Genomic DNA, 25,323 nt, shown 5'->3' on the forward strand with positions numbered 1-25,323 from the left:
TAGTTTTATTGATCTTTGCTATTGTTTCCTTCATTTCTTTTTCATTTATTTCTGATCTGATTTTTATGATTTCTTTCCTTCTGCTAGCTTTGTGGTTTTTTGTTCTTCTTTCTCTAATTGCTTGAGGTGCAAGGTTAGGTTGTTTATTCGAGATGTTTCCTGCTTCTTAAGATGGGCTTGTATTGCTATAAACTTCCCCCTTAGAACTGCTTTTGCTGCATCCCACAGGTTTTGGGTCGTTGTGTCTCCATTGTCATTTGTATCTAAGTATTTTTTGATTTCCTCTTTGATTTCTTCAGTGATATCTTCATTATTAAGTAGTGTATTGTTTAGCCTCCATGTGTTTGTATTTTTTACAGATCTTTTCCTGTAATTGATATCTAGTCTCATGGCATTGTGGTCAGAAAAGATACTTGATACAATTTCAGTTTTCTTAAATTTACCAAGGCTTGATTTGTGACCTAAGATATGATCTATTCTGGAGAATGTTCCATGAGCACTTGAGAAAAGTGTGTATTCTGTTGTTTTTGGATGGAGTGTCCTATAAATATCAATTAAGTCCATCTTGTTTAATGTATCATTTAAAGCTTGTGTTTCCTTATTTATTTTCATTTTGGATGATCTGTCCATGGGTGAAAGTGGGGTGTTTAAGTCCCCTACTATGAATGTGTTACTGTCGATTTCCCCTTTTATGGCTGTTAGTATTTGCCTTATGTATTGAGGTGCTCCTATGTTGGGTGCATAAATATTTACAATTGTTATATCTTCTTCTTGGATCGATCCCTTGATCATTATGTAGTGTCCTTCTTTGTCTCTTTTAATAGTCCTTATTTTAAAGTCTATTTTGTCTGATATGAGAATTGCTACTCCAGCTTTCTTTTGGCTTCCATTTGCATGGAATATCTTTTTCCATCCCCTTACTTTCAGTCTGTATGTGTCTCTAGGTCTGAAGTGGGTCTCTTGTAGACAGCATATATAAGGATCTTGTTTTTGTATCCATTCAGCTAATCTGTGTCTTTTGGTGGGAGCATTTAGTCCATTTACATTTAAGGTAATTATCGATATGTATGTTCCTATTCCCATTTTCTAAATTGTTTTGGGTTCGTTATTATAGGTCTTTTCCTTCTCTTGTGTTTCTTGCCTAGAAAAGATCCTTTAGCATTTGTTGTAAAGCTGGTTTGGTGGTGCTGAACTCTCTCAGCTTTTGCTTGTCTGTAAAGGTTTTAATTTCTCCATCAAATCTGAATGAGATCCTTGCTGGGTAGAGTAGTCTTGGCTGCATGTTTTTCTCCTTCATCACTTTCAGTATGTCCTGCCACTCCCTTCTGGCTTGTAGGGTTTCTGCTGAGAGATCAGCTGTTAACCTTATGGGGATTCCCTTATGTGTTATTTGTTGTTTTTCCCTTGCTGCTTTTAATATGCTTTCTTTGTATTAATTTTTGACAGTTTGATTAATATGTGTCTTGGCGTATTTCTCCTTGTATTTATCTTGTATGGGACTCTCTGTGCTTCCTGGACTTGATTAACTATTTCCTTTCCCATGTTAGGGAAGTTTTCAACTATAATCTCTTCAAATATTTTCTCAGTCCCTTTCTTTTTCTCTTCTTTTTCTGGAACCCCTATAATTCGAATGTTGGTGCGTTTAATGTTGTCCCAGAGGTCTCTGAGACTGTCCTCAGTTCTTTTCATTCTTTTTTCTTTATTCTGCTCTGCAGTAGTTATTTCCACTATTTTATCTTCCAGGTCACTTATCCGTTCTTCTGCCTCAGTTATTCTGCTATTGATCCCATCTAGAGTACTTTTAATTTCATTTATTGTGTTGTTCATCGTTGCTTGTTTCATCTTTAGTTCTTCTAGGTCCTTGTTAACTGATTCTTGCATTTTGTCCAATCTATTGTCCATTCTATCTCCAAGATTTCGGATCAACCTTACTATCATTATTCTGAATTCTCTTTCAGGTAGACTGCCTATTTCCTCTTCATTTCTTAGGTCTGGTGCATTTTTATCTTGCTCCTTTATCTGCTGTGTGTTTTTCTGTCTTCTCATTTTGCTTATCTTACTGTGTTTGGGGTCTCCTTTTTGCAGGCTGCAGGTTCGTAGTTCCTCCTGTTTTTGATGTCTGTCTCCAGTGGCTAAGGTTGGTTCAGTGGGTTGTGTAGGCTTCCTAGTGGAGGGGACTAGTGCCTGTGTTGTGGTGGATGAGGCTGGATCTTGTCTCTCTAGTGGGCAGGTTCACGTCTGGTGGTGTGTTTTGGGGTGTCTGTGGCCTTATCATGATTTTAGGCAGCCTCTCTGCTAATGGGTGGGGTTGTGTTCCTGTTTTGCTAGTTGTTTGGCATAGGTTTTCCAGCACTGTGGCTTGCTGGTCGTTGAGTGAAGCTGGGTGCTGATGTTAAGATGGAGGTCTCTGGGAGATTTTCGCCGTTTGATATTATGTGGAGCTGGGAGGTCTCTTGTTGATCAGTGTCCTGAAGTTGGCTCTCCTACCTCAGAGGCAGAGCCCTGCCTCCTGGCTGGAGCACCAAAAGCTTTTCATCCACATGGCTCAGGATAAAAGGGAGAAAAAGTAGAGGGAATTAGTAGAAGTATGAGGAAAGAAAGAAGGAAAGGAGGGTAGGAAGGAAGGAAGGAAGAAAGAAAGAAGCAAAGAAGGAAAGAAGGCAAGAAGGAAAGAAAGGAGGGAGGGAGGGAGAGAGGAAGGAAGGAAGGAGGGAAAGAAGGAAAAAAGACAGAAAGAAAGAAGATACAGTAAAAATAAAATAAAGTATAATAAAGTTATTGAATTAAAAAATTCTTATTTACAAAAAAAAAAGGGACAGAAAGAACCTTAGGACAAATGTTGGAAGCAAAGCTATACAGACAAAATCTTACACAGAAGCATACACATACACCCTCACTAAAAGAGGTAAATGGGGAAAAATCCTAAATCTTGCTGTCAGAGACCACCTCCTCAATTTGGGATGATTCGTTGTCTAAAGGAGGGAAGGAAGGATGGAAAGAAAGAAAGAAAGAACGAAGGTAAAGTATAATATTGTTATTAAAATTAATTATTAAGAAAAAAAATTTTAAAAATACATGGACGGATAGAACCCTAGGACAAATGCTGGAAGCAAGACTATACAGACAAGATCTCACACAGAAGCATACACATACACATTCACAAAAAGAGGAAAGGGGAAAAAATCATAGATCTTGCTCCTAAAGTCCACTTCCTTAATTTGGGATGATTGGTTGTCTATTCAGGTATTCCATAGATGCAGGGTATATCAAGTTGATTGTGGAGCTTTAATCCGTTGCTTCTGAGGCTGCTGGGAGAGATTTCCCTTTCTCTTCTTTGTTCTCACAGCTCTCAGGGCTCAGCTTTGGATTTGGCCCTGCCACTGCGTGTAGATCGCTGGAGGGCGTCTGTTTTTTGCTCAGACAGGATGGGGTTAAAAGAGCCGCTGATTGGGGGCTCTGGCGCACTCAGGCCGGCGGGGACGGAGGGGCACAGAGTGCGGGGCGGGCCTGCGGTGGCAAAGCCGGCGTGACTGCACCAGCCTGAGGCGCGCTGTGCGCTGTCCCGGGGAAGTTGTCCCTGGATCCCGGGAACCTGGCAGTGGCGGGCTGCACAGGCTCCGCGGAAGAGGGGTGTGGAGAGTGACCTGTGCTCGCACACAGGCCCCTCGGTGGCGGCAGCAGCAGCCTTAACGTCTCCCGCCCGCCTCTGGGGTCCGCGCTTTTAGCCGCGGCTTGCGCCCGTCTCTGGATTCCGCGCTTTCAGCCGCGGCTCGCGCCCGTCTCTGGATTCCGCGCTTTCAGCCGCGGCTCGCGCCCGTCTCTGGGGTCCGCGCTTTCAGCCGCGGCTCGCGCCCGTCTCTGGGGTTCGCGCTTTTAGCCGCGGCTCGCGCCCGTCTCTGGAGTTCCTTTAAGCAGCGTTCTTAAACCCCTCTCCTCACGCCCCAGGAAACAAAGAGGGAAGGAAAAGTCTCCTGCCTCTTCGGCAGGTGCAGGCTTTTCCCCGGACTCCCTCCCGGCTAGCTGTGGTGCACTAACCCCTTCAGGCTATGTTCAAGCCGCCAACCCCAGTCCTCTCCCTGCGCTCCGGCCTCAGCTCGCAGCCCCGCCCGCCCCGGCGGCGGGTGAGCAGACAAGCCTCTCGGGCTGGTGAGTGCCGGTCGGCACCGATCCTCTGTGCGGGAATCTCCCCGCTTTGCCCTCCGCACCCGTTGCTGTGCAGTCCTCCGCAGCTTCGAAGCTCCCCCCTCCGCCTCCCGCAGTCTCCGCCCTGGCCCTTATCTCTTGATTAGAGGATTTCTCTAATTTTACTGATCGGTAGCTTCTCTGCCCCTTCCACCATATGGTCCACAGAATAAAGTCCAATATTCTTTCATATAACATACCAAACCAGAGTTGAGAGAGTGAACAAAGGAAGACCAGTTTGGAGACGACTCTCAAAGGCAAGAGGACAAGAATTGGAGAAATGACTGTAGTATAGAAGCTGATGAGTGTAGGGATTTTTCTCAATTATGGCTTGGCAATTATAGTAGGTACACATTGGAGTGGCTGCCTAGCTCAGAAATTCCTTTATGAGGCTATGTCTTTGCTATTCGTTGTCCCCTTTTCAAACACTTGACTTCTGTTCTGTCATGAACTGCCTCTCTGCCTATAATATTGGTTAAGAGGTGAGCCCCTGGCCTTAGCCCACATGGCCACAGTGACCGCTGCATGGAGTGGGCATATGAACCAAATTGGACTAACCAAAGCCTTTCCCAGAGCTCAGTTCTAAGTTGAGCTAGAGAAAGGTAACCTTTTCTGTTTGGTTGTCACTGCTGTCAGAGATGTTTATAGCCTTCCCCATCTCCCTGGCATGTTACAAAGAAGCCTGCCATTGGAAAAACTGAAACCAGCCTGTAGGGAATCAGAGAGAGGGACCTGATGGTATTCATATCCTTGGTTTCAGCTGTGCCTCGGAATAGTGCCACCCCAGCCCCTGAATTGGTTATGTGGGTCAATAAATTCTCCTTTCTTACTGAAACTAGTTAAAGAGTTTTTAGTCAAAAGGCTCTAAGTAACACAGAGGTAGTATAGTACTAGGATATAATACTTAGTGTCTGGGGAAGATACAGGGAAGTCAGAGTTGACTTCAGGTATCTGTTCAGGTATTGCTTCTCTCCTGTAGCTTTCTTTATAAATGCATCAGTGTCCCCTCTGCTAGATATTAAGCTCCTTGAAGACCAGGCTGTATCTTATTCATCTTGCTTGCTTTTAAGCTGATATCTAGCACAATGCCTGAAAAAATGTGTTTTGTAGTTTTGCTGTTGAATAGTAAAGTTCACATAAGATAAAGTTTCATTAATTTATTTTTTTTCTCAATCTCAATATTTTATTTTTCAGCTTTGTTGAGGTATAACTGACAAATAAAAATTGTATATATTTAAGATGTACAATGTGATGTTTTGTTATACATTGTGAAATCATTACCACAGTCAAGCCAATTAATATATCCTTCACCTCATATAGTTGTTTTTTTGTGTGTTGAGAATACTTAATATCTACTTGCTTAGAAAATTTCAAGTATACAATGCATTACTTTTAACTTTAGCCACCATGTTGTACATTAGGTCTCTGGAACTTACTCATAACTGAAAGCTTGTACCCTGTGGCCAACATTCCCCCCACTCCTGACCCTTGGTCGCCACTATTCTACTCTCTGTTTCTATGAGTTCAACTTTTTTTTTTAATATTTATTTATTTATTTTGGCTGTGCCAAGTCTTAGTTGTGGCACGCGGGATCTTTAGTTGCATCATGCGGACTCTTAGTTGCAGCATGCATGCAGTTTCTAGTTCCCCAACCAGGGATCGAACCTGGGCCTTCTGCATTGGGAGTATGGAGTTTTACCCACTAGACCACCGGGGAAGTCCCATGAGTTCAACTTTCTTTAGATCCCACATATAAGTGATATCACCAGTTTTTTCACTTAGCATAATCTCCTCCACGTTCATCCGTTTTGTCACAAATGGCCAGATTTCATTCTTTATTAGGCTGACTAATATGGCATTTATTTATTTATTTATAACCTTTTCATCCATTCATCCATTAATAGACATTTAGGTTGATTCCATATCTCGATACTGCAAATAATGCTGCAGCGTAGATGGGAATGCAGGTTTCTCTTTGAGATACTGGTTTCACTTCCTTTGGATATATACCCAGAATTGGGATTGGTGGATCCCACTTTTATGGTAGTTCTGTTTTTTAATTTTTTGAAGAACCTCCATGCTATTTTCCATAATGGCTGCACCAGTTTAAATTCTCACCAACAGTGTATAAAGCCTCCCTTTTCTCCATATCCTCACTAAGACTTGTTATCTTCTGACTTTTGGATAATAGCCATCCTAACAGGTGTGAGGTAATACCTCACTGTGGTTTTGGTTTGCATTTTCTTGATGAATAGTGGCATTGAACATGTTTTTTATACTTTTTGGCCATTTGCGTATTTTTGGACAAATGTCTGTTCAGGGGTTTTGCCTATTTTAAAATTGGTTTATTTGTGGTTTCTCTGCTTTTGAGTTGTATGAATTCTTTACATATTTTGGATATTATCCCATTATCATATATATGGTTTGCAAATATTTTTTCCCATTTGTCATGTTGCCTTTTTAGTTTCTTGATTGTTTCCTTTGCTGTACAGAAACTTTTTATTTTGATGTAGTCCTACTTGTTTATTTTTGCTTTTCTTGTTCATGCTTTTGGTGTCCCCATGGAAAAATCATTTCCGAGATCAATATCATGGAGTTTCCTTCTATGTTTTCTTCTAGGAGTTTTATGGTTTCAGGTCTTATATCTATGTTCTTAACCCAGTTCGTGTTGATTTTTGTGTATGGTGTAAGATAAGACCCAATTTCATTTTTTTTCATGTAGATATCCAGTTTTCCCCATACCATTTATTGAAGAGACTGTCCTTTCTCCACTATATATTCTTAGGGTCTTTGTTGAAAATTAGTTGACCATATATGTGTGGGTTTATTTCTAGGTTTTCTATTCTGTTCCATTGGTCAATGTGTCTGGTTTTGTGCCAGTGCCATACTGTTTTAGTTACTACAGCTTTGGTTTTTTTTTTAATTTTTATTGGAGTATAGTTGCTTTACAATGTTGTGTTAGTTTCTGCTGTGCAGCAAAGTGAATCAGTTATACATATACATATATCCACTCTTCTTTAGGTTTCCTGCCCATTTAGGTCACCACAGAGCACCGAGTAGAGTTCCCTGTGCTAAACAGTAGGTTCTCATTAGTTATCTATTTTATACATAGTAGTATATATATGTAAATCCCAGTCTCCCAATTTGTCTCACCCCACCCCCCTTGGTAACCATAAGTTTGTTCTCTACATCTGTGACTATTTCTGCTTTGCCAATAAGTTCATCTGTACCATTTTTCTAGATTCCACATATAAGCAATATTATACGATATTTGTTTTTCTCTTTCTGACTTAAGTTCACTCTGTATGACAATCTCTGGGTCTGTCCATGTTTCTGTAAATGGCACTATTTCATTCCTTTTTATGGCTGAGTAATATTCCACTGTATATATGTACTACATCTCCTTAGATAAAGTTTCATTGATTTATGTAAAATGTTTTCCCTCTTGGCCCAATGCTAGTTTCAGGGATGGGCGAAAGGCGTACTGTTTTTCAACGTTTTTTATCTAAGGAGAATTTGGAACATACTTCAAATCTTCCTCTCTACTGTAACTTTTAATGTTTAGTACAGTTTTTATCTTTCTATATGTGTAATATATTTAAAGCAACGTTTGATTTATGCTTTAGGCTAAAGGAAATTATTTTTAAAGAGAGAAATTCCAAACTACAACTCGAAATTATGGTTCAGAGGCTTCAAAATGAAATTAAAAAACTAACTGTTGAATTAATTAAAGCAAGAGATCAACAAGAGGATCACGTTAGACACTTAAGAACCCTGGAAAAAGCATTAGAAAAAAAGGAGAGACAAAAAAGGCAACAGCAAGCAGCACAGGTATTTCTCTATTTTACTCTCAGTCCCATGAATTAACACATTCATAGCTTCTGTCCTGAAACAAATTATGTCATTATATAGTAAACATAAAGGATGTTATGCTGAATGCAAAATTTAGTTTAAATGTGCCAGTAATTTAACCTATGTAATCATTTCTTCAATTAGGGCTGCCAACATTCACAAAGCAGAGTTGGTGGAAATGCTGCAGGTTGTTAGCCTTGTGTTTAAGAGCCAGTTTTTAAATGTCTCCTTGGGGTACTTGGAGACTTTTAATTTTCATGCCTTCTGAATGGAAATTTTCAATAAAGTCTGTGGTGAAATAAGAGTTAATGCTAATGTGTTTGATGCTTCTAAGACTACACTTTATGAGACCATAGCATTTAATAAATTTTGAAAATCAACTTAATCCCTAGGTCCTATTATTTAGAAGGCACTTGTCTTTGGGCAACTGACATTAAAATAGAAGCAGAGGAGATTATTATCTAAATACTGTAATGGTGTGTATTTTACTCAGATGCGACTTATCCAAGAGGTGGAACTCAAAGCCGTAGCTGCTGATAGAGAAATAAACTTACTTAGAACTTCTCTTCATCAAGAAAAGGAACACGTGCAACAACTTCATGAACTTCTTGCATTGAAAGAACAAGAACACAGGTAAATGAAATATGTATATTTTAGGAAAATATGGACATTTAAAAATAGGAAAAAGTTATTTGGTTTTACCCCCTGCCCCTGCCAAGACTAGACAGTGATTGAGCAGTGGTGAAGTCTGGCACAGTTAGCTCATGGAGAATGACATGTTTATGTATGCTTTAGAATCAATCTTAGAGTTAGAACTAGTAGCTTAAAAACAAATCAGTAACTTTATTGAGGTTGAGGTATGGGCTTATAGCAATGAAGCTCATTTTCCATTTCTCTAAGCCCAACTAAAAATTGATCATTGTAATATAGAGAAAGCTGTTTTAATTGACTTCCAAGTAACTACTTGTTAAATTATCAATATTCTTTATCCCTTTGAAGCAGGGTTCAACAAACTTTCTCTGTGAAGGTCCAGATAGAAAATATCAATATTTTAGGCTTTTCAGGTATCTTTCTCTGAATAGATACCACAAAGCTATCTCTTTGTACCACAAAAGTAACCATACACAGCACATAAATGAATGGGCATGGTTGTGTTTCAGTAAAAGTTTACTTCCCCACAAGAAGGACAGCAGGCCAGATTTGGTCTATGGGCTATAGTTTGCCAACACCTGCTTTTTAAAGTCCACAGTAATTTAAGCACATTCAGCTAGTTATCTGCTTACTACCAGTTGAATTGTATGATTGCCATGAGTTAATTGTGTTTGTTCTCAGGCCTGTTTTGGTTTTGTCCTTGTATAAATCAAATTTTAATATATAAATTAAATTTTGATGCTCTGGGGAAAATTGTCATCATATATGTGGTCAAGACAACTATACAAGATTGGGGGGCAAATAATCACAAAAATCTAAAAATTGGCACTTAATTTTCTTTTCAGATATCTTTTAACTTGTTCTAGTTTAAAGAAACCAAAACCAGAAGTAATGGGTTTTGTTTTATGAGTTTGATTTATTCAAGAAAAATAATGGAGAACTCTGAAGAATGAATTCACATTGAAATTAAAAAACTGGCCCTATATTAAAAGATTGGTGAAATTTCACACATAACTGTTGTTTTCAATTAAGCAGCCACCAGGACCAGTCAGACTGTATTTATTTTATGTCAAAGACTCAACCAAAGTAGAAGATGCAGTGAGACAGAATCTGACTTCTGTGAATGCACCCAAAGAATTTTAGAAACCATAAAATGATTCTGAACTATCTCAGTGAAGTTAAGATTTGGCATACTCCTCTTATCCCTGTCACCACCGAATACGCAATCAAAACTCATATTCTTTCTGTATCTACCATCCTATCCCTAGTTTTCTGTGTGTGAAAGTGAGGAGCTGATCTTTAACAATAGGGAATATAGAACATTTAATAACTATTTAAAAGACCTTTAAAGTTTTTCTTTCTAGATAAACAGCATCCTGTGATTTTTATTTGTTTTTCATCCCAGGAAAGACCTTGAAACAAGGGAGTTTTTTAGTGAAGCTGAGTTCCAGGAAGCCTTAGCTAAAGAAGTTGCTAAAGAAGAGAGAAAACATGAACAAGTTATAAAAGAATACCAAGATAAAATTGATGCATTAAACCAACAGTATATGGATTTAGAAAATGAATTCCGTATTGCTTTAACTGTTGAAGCCAGAAGATTTAAAGATGTAAGAATGGCGTCTAGCTTTTTATTGAAAACAGAATCAACAAGATATGGTTTGATAAGACTACGTTTTAGAATTCTAGCTCTATTTGCATGTTGGCTATATGATCTTAACCAAATTACTTAAATTCTTAGAGCCTTATTTTTTCACATAAATAATAGCTAATCTTCAGTGCTATTGCCAAAGCTAAGTGAGGTTATAAATGGTCAAGTAAAGAGAGCACGAATAGGAATTAGGAAACCTGAATTCTCTATTACTATAGAGCAGGGATTGGCAAACTAAAGTCTCCAGGCTCTATTAATAAAGTTTTATTAGAACAGAGTCATGCCCACTTGTTTACATAGTATCTGTGGCTGCTTTTATGTTCTAATAGCAGGGTTGAGGACTTACAACACAAACACGTATCGCCTGGCTAGCCTGCAAAGCCAATTATCTGTCAGTTTTATTCTGATTCTAAAAATGAAAGAAGTAAGCTGTTTCCAGAAACAGGTATTTTCCAAATATTTGCAGAACTGCTATTTATAATGCAATTTTGAAATATAGGTTAAAGATGGTTTTGAAAATGTTGCAACTGAATTAGCAAAGAGCAAGAATGCTCTTGTTTGGGCTCAACGAAAAGAAAATGAATCTTCCTCTTTAATTAAAGATCTAACCAGTATGGTGAAGGAACAAAAAACAAAACTGGCAGAAGTTTCTAAATTGAAACAGGAAACAGCAACAAATTTACAGGTAAGACATTGTAACATTATATTTCCTTTTTAATTTTTATGTCATTTTCTCAAGAATATTGTGATGATTTGAGGAAGTACACAATTATGAACTAGATAACATTACTTATCTATTCTTAACGTGTGTGAAAAGTAATAGGAGATAAACCATGATTGCACAGATTGTATTGCTTACACTAAAATAGTATTTAAGTAAAATACGTGAATTAATTTTAAGAAGCATACTAAGTAAATGTACCAGTTTTACAGTGATACAGGTGGTTGAAGTTTGGGAAATACATGAATTGTTGATATATTAATTTTGTGGTAGTGGTTGTTTTTACATATACCTAACTATAATAATTTTTTAATTACTTTATTTCTATAGTCTCAATTTTAAATATTAGTGGTATTTTGCCCAAAAGGACTCACTTTCTATAAGTAACCTTTAGACTATTGATATAAATATTGAATATTTGGTGAGAAATTTTGAGTATTACATGTGTAGTTGCTCTTTTAAGATATTAAATAAAATTCAGAGCATTTAAAGGAGTAGGCTCTTAAAATTTGACTTTTTATTTCATGACCTACATTTATCTTTAGTTAATAAAATTTAAACATTTTTTGATGTAAAATTTAGGAACATTTACTTTGTATTTGCTTAAATAGCATTTTTTCTCATTATAAAATGCAAAAAGAAAATAAAGAAACACTTAAATATAATAATTACTTTGCATTTTTTTCCAATGTGTTTTGGTGGTATACAGAATCAAATCAACACACTTGAAATTTTAAGTGAAGATGACAAGCAGAAGAGTATTCAAATAGAACTTCTCAAGCATGAAAAAATGCAGCTTATTTCCGAACTAGCAGCCAAGGAATCGCTAATTTATGGTTTAAGGACAGAAAGAAAAGTATGGGGACATGAGTTGGCACAACAGGGTAAAATTCTCAATTTTCAAAGGGAAAAAATAGCCCATTCTGCTAATCCAACAAATCTGGGTATTAGAAAAGGAAGGGCTTAACTCTGCCTAGACATACCAAGAAAGAAGGTGACACTGTATATGAAAGGAGAAGTAGTCATTTGCCAGTCAAACAGGAATGAAATTATACTTAGGAATTGGGAAGTAGTTTATTACACCTGTTATGAAGTTATAGCTCTGATTTTTTTGCTGTTGGTTTTCTTCCCCACTATAATTTGATTACGTTTCTGAACAGGTATACATTTCTTTCTTATCTAGTGATTTTGAATTATTTGTACATATGCAGCATTCATTTTTTTTTAGCTAAAAATGTTGCTAACATTTATGTTGTTATATGTGGAGAAATGTGAAATCGTTTATGAATGAAAACCACTTTAGGTTCAGATAAACTTACCTTCAGTCTCATTCCCTTTCCAGTCACCATAAGGCAAGAGATATACACCATTTTAAGGCATTCTTAGAGACTTCACAAATTATGAATAGTAGGTGTTGGCCTAAATGGAACATTGTTCATTTGTCCATTCCATATAGAAATCTATAATATGATTTTGTTTGGACAGCATAACATGACCCATTAAATATTTCATGTCTGAGTTACTTGTTCATGATTTGTGGTTTTAGGTTCTCAAATAGCCACAGTTGTTTAGAAGGCCTTTTTGTTCTTTTCCCCTTTCCTCTTCATATTGTACTATTATATATTTTGTTTCTTTATTCAGCTTTTCTTTTTATTTACTATATTATACATTGTAAAATTAGATGTTCATAAAATATAAATTCTCCAAGGTCTTTTTAAGTTTTTACTGATGATGTTTGTTTCTTAGAATCTTCTCTAGCCCAAAATCATGGGAGACTAGAGGCTCAAATTGAAAGTTTGTGTAAGGAGAATGAATCTCTGCGAAAGGCAAGTGAACGTGATAATGACACATTAAGAATTAAGTGCAAAATCGTAGAAGACCAAACTGAAACCATTGGAAAATTAAAAGAAGTAAGTTTGACATTTTATTATAGGAAAAGAACATGTGGAAAGTTTGAAAAATCTGTGGATCATAGTATAATAATAAATATTTGTCTCAGTGCATCCCAGCTGTTATGGAATTTAAGACATATTATCATGTTTTTTCTTTTATGTTTGCCTCTTTGCTTTTAAAAGTTATATGACATTTATTTATTAACTTATTAACTTGAAATTACTTTTACCTCAAAATTTTACGGAAAATGTTATTATGGCCCTTTGAAATAATTGGAAGTAGTGTCCATAAAGGGTTAGGAACCACAAAAACAAATATTTTATTTAAACTTTTCATTGTTTAGTATCTTCCAATATTGCTAATTCACATTTCGAAATTATGACAGAACCTGCTATCCTATATTTTAAAGTATCTGAATAGAAAGAATGTAAAAGATTCTTGCTTGTTCCCAAGGGAAACCGTTTTTACCCTTTTCTTCAATATGGCCTATCTTAAGAGAGAATACTAACAGGATCACTTGTTTCAAAGTATCTTACATGAAAATTTCCAGAGAAATATTCTGAAAGTTAGCTTGAACAGTGAATCAAATTTGAACTCCAAAACTTTCTTCTAGAGAGTATCTTTAAGGTATAAAAATAGCTGAGAAAGGGCTTTTAAGAAACTTGTGAGATTATCACCCATAAAGTTAGGAACTCATTCTTTACAGTAATTATAACTACCTAAGATTTGATTTTTTTTTCCCTTAGTCATTTTTAAGAAACTCCTTGAGAACTTAACTTTGTCAAGTACAGAAAATAAAGAAACATATTTATCACCATGTTGCTATATCCATAGCTAGATTTAGGCTGTGAATGATTTAACTGTATAACCCTAAACAATTATACTTGTTTTCTGGTTTTGCATGAAACCAGAATTTCAATTATATCTGTCATACATACCAAGCTACACTGAAAATTATTTAAATTTTTTAGCAGTGAGCATTTTTTCTTGTTTTAAAAATCTATACTTGGTATATAATACTTGTGGTTGACATAACTGCTTCCACAGTAAGACTACTGCTTATTAATCTCTGAGCAGAGTTTTGGGAGGAAATGACTAGAAATGAATAAATAGTGGAGCCAAAAAACAGATGACTTTTAGTCTTAGATTTTTGGTTAAAAAAAAAAGTTTTCAGATTTTCAACTCATCATTTTTCTTTTCACAACTTAGTACATTTACTTTAAAGAACACTGTATCAGTCTCAAAGATATGAGCATTAATGGTACATTCCATCTAATCACAGAACATACAGAGATAGCTAGGCATAATTTCTTTTAGCAGTAAATTCATCATAGCTAATAACTTGAAGGGATAATGACCTAATCTGCAAAATTTGGAGTTCAATGTTTTCAGTTAAATAGATCCTGTAGTTAGCTTCTGACTATGGAAATTAGAAACAAATCTTTTGAGATTTGGTTTCCTCCTGTGTATTATTTTGGTACTTTTAAGTATGGATCACAAAATTCTCTGATGCTACAATGTTATTCTTTTTATTAATGGGGTTTTTCATAAGAATCTTCTATAGCTTTTGTGGATTCCTAATATAATGTGTCAAGACTGCTCTCCTCTAAGTACTTACTTAAGTATTACTCTTAAGTACGAGAGTTGTGAGGAGAAAATAAACAATTCATGCCTTTTATGCAAATGTTATCAAGACTAGAAGACTACCTGATATCTTTGCTTAGAATTTTTAGATATATAACACACTAAGGAATTGAACCACATTTTTTAAAATAGTGATGAATTCATGCCTAAATTAGCCTTGTTCAGTATTTGTTTGTTTGCCTCCATCTTCTTCCCAAAAGTGAAAAAAAGGCAAGGTGGGGCAGGGGAAACAGGGTAAAAACAAAAACTGCCAATTTCATCTTTTCTCACTTTCAGAGACTGATATCAGTAGTTGGTGTTATAGCAGGGCTGTTCCTGCCTCCAGGCATACCCCCTTAAAGCAAACATGTTCATTGAAGTAAATAACCCATATAAGGCCTAATACCTGCAAACACTTAACAGTGCCTAAGGCGGTCTTGAGCTTTCATTATCCTCTGATTTGTAATATGCAAATAGAGGATAAAGTATGACTCACAGTATAGAAGATATAATAAAAGGAAGTTTGGGGGGATGTAGAGCCTATTTTCATGTGACATTGTAATAGTGATGAAATCATACTTTATTTTAAAGTATTTGCTCATCCTAATGCAGAAGATGCTTGTTAGCATAGTAGAAATAGCATTTTAATTTGTATCATACATGAACAGTGAACATAAGTCTTTGCTGTATTCCATGTTAATTGAAATTTTCATTGCACAGTTTTCTTTTCCTTCTACTCCCTCTGTGTGGTTGGTAGTTACTAACTTAATGAAGTAAAAAGTGTAAATAGTGCATCTTTCTTAGTGGCAGTTAAAACATAGTAGTAGTGCTATTCCTTATTGATTGTGATTTTTAAAATGTTTTGTAAATCTTTTCTAAAACATTCTTTGTTCAATTTATTTTTTAATCTATAGTTTTTATAACTTTAAACCATATTGAATTAATTAGGAAATGAGACATTCAAGATTAATAAAAATAATTATTTTTTTAAATAATGATTTTTTTTCTGTAAAAATGAAGTGTTTACAGGAAAGAGAGGAACAAATCAAAATATTACACGAAAAGATCACTGAAATACAAAAATGTACCCAAGAACAGCTTGATGAAAAATCTTCACAACTGGATGAAATAATTGAGAAACTAGAAAGACACAATGAAAGAAAAGAAAAACTAAAACAGCAGTTGAAAGTAAAGGAATTAGAACTTGAAGAAATTAGAAAAGCTTACAGGTATTTTACGAATTTCCTGTTGAGAAATTACGTGTGGCTTAATAATTTCATATAACCAATTTTATTTTTTAAATTATTTCTTCTCATATTAGTACACTTAATCAGAAGTGGCATGATAAAGGAGAGCTTCTGTGTCATCTTGAAATGCAAGTAAAAGAAGTGAAAGAAAACTTTGAAAACAAAGAAAGGAAACTTAAAGCAGAAAGAGACAAAAGTATTGAACTGCAAAAGTAAGGATTAAGTCCTAAAGTATGTGGGATATCTTTAAACATAAAACTGAATTGGGATGGGTGGGTTGTGTAGGACGGCGGGGGGATGGGGGTGAGGAGGGTAAAAACATGCTGGACATAGGTATTTGCCAAGTACTTTATTTCCATTCCATCTATAAAATGATTATAATAGTTCCTACTTTAATGTTTGATGTGAGGTTTAAACTTTATATATATGTGTATTTATGTATATATATATGGTTTGTATGGGTTATTTAGCATTTAAATAGTGCCTGACACATAGTAATTTCTGTATAAATATTTCATTTTTATTACTGTAATTATTATTTTCAAACTCTGTTTGAATGAAAGCAGCAAGTGATATTTTTGGCTGTTGTATGTGGAGTTTAGAGGAGGAAATCACTGACTACCAGGGACAGTGAGCTCCTGAAGAAGCTAAAACAGATTTAGGTAGCAGTTGGCCTGTACCAGCTGAGGATAAGAGTTGATTTTTAAAGAAGGGGAAGGAAATGTATACATATATGCCATTGTTTTATGGATTTTATAAAATACTCTAGAGGAAATGAGGGTTTTACCTTGTAAGCTGTATAACTAGACTTGTTAAAATAATTTACAAAGTTGACTGCCTTAAAAATTAGGTAGCATGGTTTAGTGACCAGTGCTCATGTCAAGATACAGAATGGCATAGATAACATGGCATATAGGTAGCCCAAAAATCTCATATAGAGAGAGATAGGTTCCCATTATATCAAGTCTAATAGAACCTGGAAATTTGATTTCTCATATTTTAATTCTTTGAAAAGGTGTTATTTTACTCCCCAGAAAGTTTTGATTGATAATACAGTCATTTGTTTATTTGCTAATGGACCCTGTTCCACTTTGCTTTACAACCAAGCACTAATACAGAGACCTTGACTTGGAACCTATTGCAGTTTTCTTTCCTGCTGGTCACAGCTTTGCAGTTTGGAGTCCTTTTGATCCTAAAAGAAACAATCATTTCATATAACTAGCAGTTCCTAAACTTAATAAAAATCATAAAGCCTGACAGTTTTTAGAATCTCTTATATTGCATTGTTTATCATGTCTTTAAGAGCAAAACAATAAAGGCCTGATTTTATACATTAATGCTTTTATGACTAAGATTGATAATATGATTTTTAATTTAATGGAATTTTAATAAAATAAGTAAATTATTGTTCATAAGAATAGATTTTATTTGCATAGTTTCTTATAATGTATAAATTGATTTTTTTCTTACATCTTATTTTGAACCCAGCAATAATTTTGTGAGGTTGGCTGAACAGGCAGGACTATTGTGTTTTATAGTTGACAAACTTTAAACACAGAGTTTGTGACTCGCCCTTAGTCACATAGCTACCAACTGTTGCAACTGGGAATAAAAAAAAAAGACTTTTGATTCATGGTCCTGATGCTGAAAACTCATCCTCTGTACACTGGTGCCGAATCAAGTCTCAGAGACAGAGTTCGGGTGAAATAGAGAAGAATGGCTTTATTGCTTTGCTGGGCAAAGGGGGACACAACAGGCTTGTGCCTCAAAAAACTGTGTCCCAGCCTGAGAAGTGAGGAGTTTTATAGCAATGGTTCAAGGGCGGAGCGGCTAATAAGGATCAGGGTGTGTGCAGTGCCTGCACTCCTTTAATCTGGCCTCAGGTGGTCTCCTGATGAGCTTCTCTGGTTCCTTTAATCTGGTGTCAGGTGGTCTTCTCCCTAGTCTCTGCATCCCCTCCCTTCCCTCATTAGCAACTGTTTGAATCTGCCCTTTGGAACTCAGGGAAGGTCATGGAGGCTGGAGTCTATTCCCTACAAACAAGAAATGGAGACACAGAAAGGCTTCCATGCCCAGGAGCCCCACAGGGTCTTGCTTGGTTTCAGTCCCAATGTTCAATCCACTATTACAATGGGCTGTGCCAAAACCAGGAAGTTTGTTCATTATGGACTTAACGTTTTTAATAAAATTATTCATACTTAATATAAAGGAATGGGTATTTGGCCTATAAGAAACTTTTAGCACTAAAATTTTGTGAATACTGTTTATAATTTATTAATATAGGGTTTTACCCATTAAGCATTAACATAGGGAAGTCAGACATATATGCTTACAAACTTGAACCTTCCTCAAATTATTATCAACCTTCCTCAAATTATTATCACACTAATACATGGAGGAAAAAAAGATTGATAGTAGCATCTAAGAAGGTGCTTATAAACCATATTCTTAGACTCAAAATAAATGAGAACCAATGTACTCTAACTTTCAGAGGGTAATAGTGTAACAAACTTCCATTGATGTTACCTAACTCTATTCTGTTACTAAGATTCTGTTGGATGGTGAACTACTTATATCTTTAGTTACCCAAGATAGCCCTTTTCTATTTAATGGAGTTATGCTTCCATTAAAATATGAATGTAAGAGCTTCCATCTAAAAAGACCAAAAACAGCCTAATTTTTATATGTACCAGTAGATATGTGGGTTTGTTTTGTTTTTAAGGGATGCAATACAAATGCTTCATAGTATGGATGATGCATTTAAAAAACAAGTTGATGCAATTGTTGAAGCTCATCAAGCTGAAATAATACAGCTGGCAAGTGAAAAGCAGAAATGTATCGATTCTGCAAATTTAAAGGTACTGTAAGTAAAATTCACTTTGATAATCAGTATTAAATTGTTATAGCTAAGTAAATGGGATCTTTGACAATGATAAAAGAGAAAAGGAAGCATGATTTAATAACCAAATAGATGTGAAGAAAATTGCCAGTACAATCATGAAGCCAGACCAAAATGTCGGTAATACTTAGATTAGGTGCAGAATATAATTTTAATGAAACCAAGATTATAAGTTTGATTCTGATGTGCACCTGCTCCATGAACTCTGGATAAAAATTTCTGTATCCCTAGCCAATTTCAGCTGGAAGCCCCTTTGGTTACACATAGGCAAGATGAGAATGTGAATGTATTAAATACAATCCATCACTACCTAGGACAAGTTCTCAAGGAGTGTTTTATTATCAGTTAGGGTTCAAAACTATCAAATTTCTCATTTTAATATCATTGACAAAGGAATGGGTTAGGATGATAATAAATCAGAGGCAAACATCAAAATTACCTGCAGAGCTTTTTAATAATACATATGCATGTGCTTCCCCCTCAGACTTTCATTCACTAAGACTGGGATCAGACCCAGGTATTTTTCTCAACAGGTGCTTCTGATATGACCCCTCTGTTAAGATCCACTAGATGAGCAGACAGTTACAAATTTCCATTTTTCCCTGATTTTGAAGTAATAATAAGAAACAGATAAAAGTCTTTAAGACTGGAGATTTATAAATCAGCAACTGGAAAAGGAAAAGAGTTAATAGAAAAGGAAAGTGATACTTCATATATTATAATCAAGGTTGTATAATTAAATGACATTACTATCAGGAGTCTGTGTAACCAGAAAGGGGGATTTAGGTCTTTGAAAATAATCACAATGAATAAGGAAATATAACTTGTTCAAAATTTAGTTCTTTATTTCATTTCAAGTTAACAGATGTTTCAGATATTTTATTTAAAATCTACCGATCGTTGAACAAGAGTACATTAGGTATTACTAAATAAAGTATAAAATTAGGCCTTTAGCTAAAAGGAAAATACTGTGTTTGATTATGGACATCTTGCCAATATGATGTAATATCAAAGGGAGGTGTTTGTTAGAGAATAGAAAAATTTCACCAAAGCTTAAATGCGGTAATCATGAAAAAAAATTGTAAGGCATCACATAGAGGTGATCATTTAAATTAGGAAAAATGTTTTCAAAGGGAAAAAAATTAGGAAGTCTGTATTAGAGATTAGGAAGAGGGAAGTAAACAGAAAGGGATGATGATACTGGTAATACTCTCAGGAATGTTGTATGATAGGAGAGAGAGTTTCAAGCAGAAATTAATAGTATCAAATACATTGAATCCTAGGAGAATGTAGGTTAACAATAAAATCATAAGATGATCTCTCAAAAATATGGTCATTTATAACCACCACCAGCAATTTTAGAAATGCAGTGTTTAAATTAAAGAGTTTCTTTGGAAACGGAGGTTGTTTCAGTTTTTAAAGTCAAATTCATGATTCAGCATTCATAATCAGCACAGGACAGTGGAAAGATTAAGTCAGAAGACCGGGTATCATCCAAATATGCTCCTGAGAAGCTACACAACTTGAACAAGTTTTCTAAATTATAAAATAGAGTTAAAATAAATTACCATGTGTTAATCACAAGAACCTATGAGAAATAAATGGATAATACACATGTAAGTACTTTGTATACAGTATAACATTTTCCCTATTAGTATTTGAACAAGTTAACATTTTATTAACCTCTGCTTTAAATGGACATCACAAAATACAAAATGTATAAGAATAAATTTTTCACTTTTTTGCATTTTTTAAAATACATTTTCATTAAGAAATGTAAATGTTATAAAATTTATATGTTGATTTAGGTTCATCAAGTTGAAGAAGAAATGCGTGGACTTCTGGAAGAAACATGCAAGAACAAAAAAGCAATGGAAATAAAAATTAAGCAACTTGCTTTTGCTCTAAATCAAATTCAGCAAGAAATGTGATGGTTCTGAGAATGGATTGAATTGAAATGAACCAGCAGACCTATTGTAAAAATGATTAAATATTGTGATAGTAGTAACTGCTATGACTTTGAAATGTCTTTTTCTACACATTTCATTCTGATTATATTTTAAAAGACTTGATCAAGTATTTATTAATTGTATATGTAGGTTTTTATAATAAGTTGTTGACAATTATGTGTATTAGAAAAACCTACCAAAATAACTAAACTTAAAACACTTTTTCTTGTTTCTGTGCTGTACATTGTTTGCTAATTACACATTTGCCTATGAGGGAAAGTATTTTAATATTGTTGTTAACCTTACTGTGTTGATGAAGAACTAATTATATTTATTGGTTGTCCTTTAGTTGACATAGCACCATTCTTTTGAAAGGCTCATAAATGTAGCTAAAAAATATTTTAAATCTGTATAAGGGATGTGGTATTTTTAAGAATGCATATGTAAGTATCTCCACATCACTCATAATGACCCCTTTTTATATAATGCATATGACTTTTTCATTAAAGATTACATTTAAGGTTTTATAAACATTGTCTCAAGAGGAACACTACTGTTCCACTGTCATTCTCTCATTTTTCCTTTTTAGTTACTATTTATGAAGAGAATTCTTATTTTGTAACTGGAAACCGTTTTCTTCCATTTCATATCAGTTCACTTATTACTATTTCACTTTTGTCATCTCTTATGTTCCTCTGTATTCAGAACAAAGATCTAAATACTATTCTCCTTACTATTTCTGAAAGAATATAATACCTAATTCTTAACTAATAGCCAGTGAACTAAGTTTTGAAAATTAAATGGAATCAGAAAAAATGTAAAGAGAGGGCCCCATTTTGTTATAGGCAAGATTTATACTGAAATCCGTGGGACATCAAGCATGTCAATATATATAATGGGAGTCTGTGGAGGAGGGGAGGACATAAGAAATATTGGGGAAAATAATAGCTGAAAACTTCCTAAATTTGATGAAAAAGATTAACCTACAGATTCAAGAACTTCAGTAAAACCCAGGATAAGCACAAAGAGAACCACACCTAGACACTTAAGAGTCAAACTGTTGGGAAAATCTTGAAAGCAGTGAGAAAATATGATTTATTTCATATAAAGAAACAATATAACTAACAGTTGACTTCTCATCAGAAATAGTGGAGACCAGAAGTCAGTGAAAGACATATTTTAGGTACAGGAAGAAAAGGAACAGTAAATCAAGAATTCTACATCCAGGGCTACCCTGGTGGCACAGTGGTTGAGAGTCCGCCTGCCGATGCAGGGGACACGGATTCGTGCCCCGGTCCGGGAAGATCCCCCACGGAGCAGCTGGGCCCGTGAGCCATGGCCGCTGAGCCTGTGCGTCTGGAGCCTGTGCTCTGCAACGGGAGAGGCCACAACAGTGAGAGGCCCATGTACCGTAAAAAAAAAAACAAAGAAAAGAATTCTACATCCAACAATATTATCCCTCAGAATAAATGCAAAACAAATGAGACTAGAAGCAGTGGGCTGACAGAGTACTCAAAAAAAATTAGCTAAGAATCTTATATCCCACAAAACTATCTTTTAAACATGAAACCAAAATAAAGTCATTCCCAGGTAACAGAAAATGTGTTCCTACCAGACCCACCTTACAACAAAGGCTGAAGGAAGTTCTTAAGGCTTCAGATCCTTTCAGAAGGTGACCCTAGAGAGTAATTTGAATACACATGAGAAGAAAAAAACACCAGTAAAGGTAATTATAAAAGAATATAAATACATATTTCTTTTCCTTTCATCCCTTAGCTGATTAAAAAAGCAAATATGTAAAACAATGTGTATAATTGTATTATTGGGAGTAAAACAAAATGTAATATTTCTCAATATCAGCACAAAGGTGGGTGAAAGCAAAGCTGTACGGAAGCAAGGAAGTAACAGGAGACAGTAACTTGAAATCATAGGAACAAGTGACACCAGTAATAAATATGAAAATGTAACTATATATATTTGCTCTTCTTAGACTTTAAGTTATATAAAACAACTATAAAAACAGTTGCAATTATAAAATAGATGTAACATATATAACAGAAAGCACAAAAAGAGGAAGAGAATAGAGCTATATAGAAGATTCTATATTTCATTGAAACTGGGTTAGTAAAAATCTGTTGTATATTCTGATAAGGTATGTATAAGCCCTTGTGAAGCCATTAAGGAAGTAACTCAAAATAAATAACTAAAAAATAGAATTAAAATGTTATACTAGAAAATATTTGTGTAATACAAAAGAAGCAGAAGTAAAGCAATAAAGTATAAAGCAATTATTAAATGCAATAAAAAGATATTTAGAAAACAAAAAATGGCAGAAATAAGTTCAACTCATGTATAATTCAACTACATCAATAATTATGTTGTGTGACTGGATTAAATAATCCAAAAGACAAAAGTAGACAAGAAAACAAGATCCAGCTGTGTGTTGCCTACAAGACACTTTCAAATATGCAAATAGGTTGAAAGTAAAAGAACAGAAAAAGATATGTAAATAGCAACCATAAGAAAGATGGAGTGGCTATACTAATATCAGACAAAATAGACTTTGAAACAAAAATGTACTAGTAGGAAAGATGATAAAATGTCAATTTATCAGGAATGTATAATAATTATTAACATGGATGTACCTACTGGCATATTCCCAAAATTCATGAAGCAGAACTGACAGGCTTGAAGGGAAAAAAAGGTAATTCAACAGTAACAGAAAATTCAATACTTCACTTTCAATAATGGATAGAACAATGAGGCATGAGATCAACAAGAGAACAGAAGACTTCAATGACACGGTAAACCAACTAGGCCTAATCTGCAGGATGCTTTCAACAACAGCAGAATCTACATTCTTCTGACGTGCACATGGAACATTCTGCAGTATAGATTAGATGGAAGGTCAGAAAGCAAGCCTCAATGGGATTAGAAGTATTGAAATCACACAAAGTATGCTCTGTGACCACAGCAAACTGAAATTAGGAAGGAATAACAAATTTGGGGAATTTACAATTATGTGGAAATTAAACACACTCCTAAATAAGTACTGGATCAAAGAAGAAATCACAAGGGAAATTAGAAAAATTCTTTGAGGTGAATGGAAATGAAAAGAATGTAACAAAATTTATGAGATGTAACTAAAGTAGTTGTCAGAAGGAAATTTTTATCTGCAAGCAACTACATTAAAAAAGAAGAAAAACCTGAAATTAATATCCTAACCTTCCACCTATAAATACTGGGAAAAGTGGAGCAAACTAAAGCCAAAGCAGACAGACTGAAGGAAATAAAAATTAGAGCAGAAATTAATGAAAATAGAAAAGCAATACAATCAGTGCACCTAAAATTTTGACTTTGAAAAATCTAAAAAATAAACCTTGAGCTAAATTAATTCAGGATAAAAGGGCTCAAATTACTAAAATCAGGAATGAGCACAAGAAAATGATAATAATAATAAGGGTGGGAGGAAACTGGAAGTTGTTGAATATGTTTATGGCCTTAATGATGGTGATAGTTTCATGAGTTTATACTTCCACTCATCAAATTGTACAGACTATGTACAGCTTTTGCATGTCAATCATACCTTAATACAGTGGTTTAAAATAAAAAGAAAGAACTCCATAGGCAATAGAATCAAAAAGAATAAAATTCTTAGGTATAAATTTAACAAAAGAAGTGCAAATCTCATACTCTGAAAACTACAAAACATGGTTGAAAGGAAACAAAGAAGACAATATTCATGGATTGGAGGACTTAAGGTGGTAATTCTCCCCAAATTCATCTACAGATTAAATGCAATCCCTACCAAAATCTCGGCTAGCTTATTTGCATAAATTGACAACATGGTCTCTAAAATTCATACAGAAATTCAAGGGACCTAGACTATCAATCTTGAAGAAGTTGGAAAACACACTTCTTCATTTAAAATCTTACTAGAAAGGTACAAAGGGACAGCAGCCAAGACGGCAGAGTAAAAGGACCCTAAGCTCACCTCCTCTCAGGAGCACACAAAAATAACAAAAATCTGCAGAACAACCATCATTTAAAAAGACTGAAACCTACCAGAAAATATCCTCTATAGCTAAAGACATAAAGAAGGAACCACAATGAGACTGGCAGACTCATAATATAAAATCTCATCCCCCCTGCGTGGGTGATCCACAAACTGGAGAATAATTATATTACAGAGGTTCTCCCACAGGAATGAGAGTTCTGAGCCCCAGCCTGGGGTTCCAGCACTGTGAAGAGGAGTTCCCAGAGCATTCAGTTTTGAAGGCCAGCGGGGCTTAATTGCAGGAGCTCCACAGGATTGGGGGAAATAGAGACTTCACTCCTACAGGGCACACAAAATCTCATGCATACCAGGACCAAGGGGAAAAGCAGTAATTTGAACGGTGCCTGGGCCAGACCTACCTGCCGGTCTTGAAGCATCTCCTGGAGAGGTGGGGGGCAGCTCTTGCCCACCATGGGGACATAGACACTGATGGCAGAGATATGGGGGAGCGTTCATCTATATGAACTCTCACTGGAGGGAGACATCTTGCTTGGGTCATTAACACCAAGACCTGGCCCCACCCAACAACCTGTAGGCTCTAGTGCTGGAATGCCTCAGGCCAAACAAACTGAGTGGGGACACAGCCCCACCCATCAGCAGA

At 35.4% G+C, this 25,323-nt stretch overlaps 1 protein-coding gene across 2 annotated transcripts in view; it reads left to right on the top strand.

Moving 5' to 3' along the window:
- The window catches only part of LRRCC1 (leucine rich repeat and coiled-coil centrosomal protein 1), a 42,250-nt gene extending 21,117 nt beyond the window's left edge, over positions 1-21,133 (top strand). For both annotated transcript variants that reach the window (XM_082858838.1, XM_082858839.1), the window contains 10 exons: positions 7,809-8,013; positions 8,528-8,667; positions 10,091-10,292; positions 10,833-11,018; positions 11,764-11,938; positions 12,801-12,964; positions 15,591-15,799; positions 15,892-16,029; positions 18,540-18,675; positions 20,525-21,133. In XM_082858838.1, coding sequence (XP_082714964.1) covers positions 7,809-8,013; positions 8,528-8,667; positions 10,091-10,292; positions 10,833-11,018; positions 11,764-11,938; positions 12,801-12,964; positions 15,591-15,799; positions 15,892-16,029; positions 18,540-18,675; positions 20,525-20,647 — 1,678 coding nt within the window. In that variant the 3' untranslated portion in view covers positions 20,648-21,133. The remainder of the gene's footprint in view (positions 1-7,808; positions 8,014-8,527; positions 8,668-10,090; positions 10,293-10,832; positions 11,019-11,763; positions 11,939-12,800; positions 12,965-15,590; positions 15,800-15,891; positions 16,030-18,539; positions 18,676-20,524) is intronic.
- The last annotated feature ends 4,190 nt before the right edge of the window (positions 21,134-25,323 follow it).

This window comes from Leucopleurus acutus, assembly GCF_964270905.1.
Source record: "Leucopleurus acutus genome assembly, chromosome: 17".
NCBI lineage: Eukaryota > Metazoa > Chordata > Mammalia > Artiodactyla > Delphinidae > Leucopleurus > Leucopleurus acutus.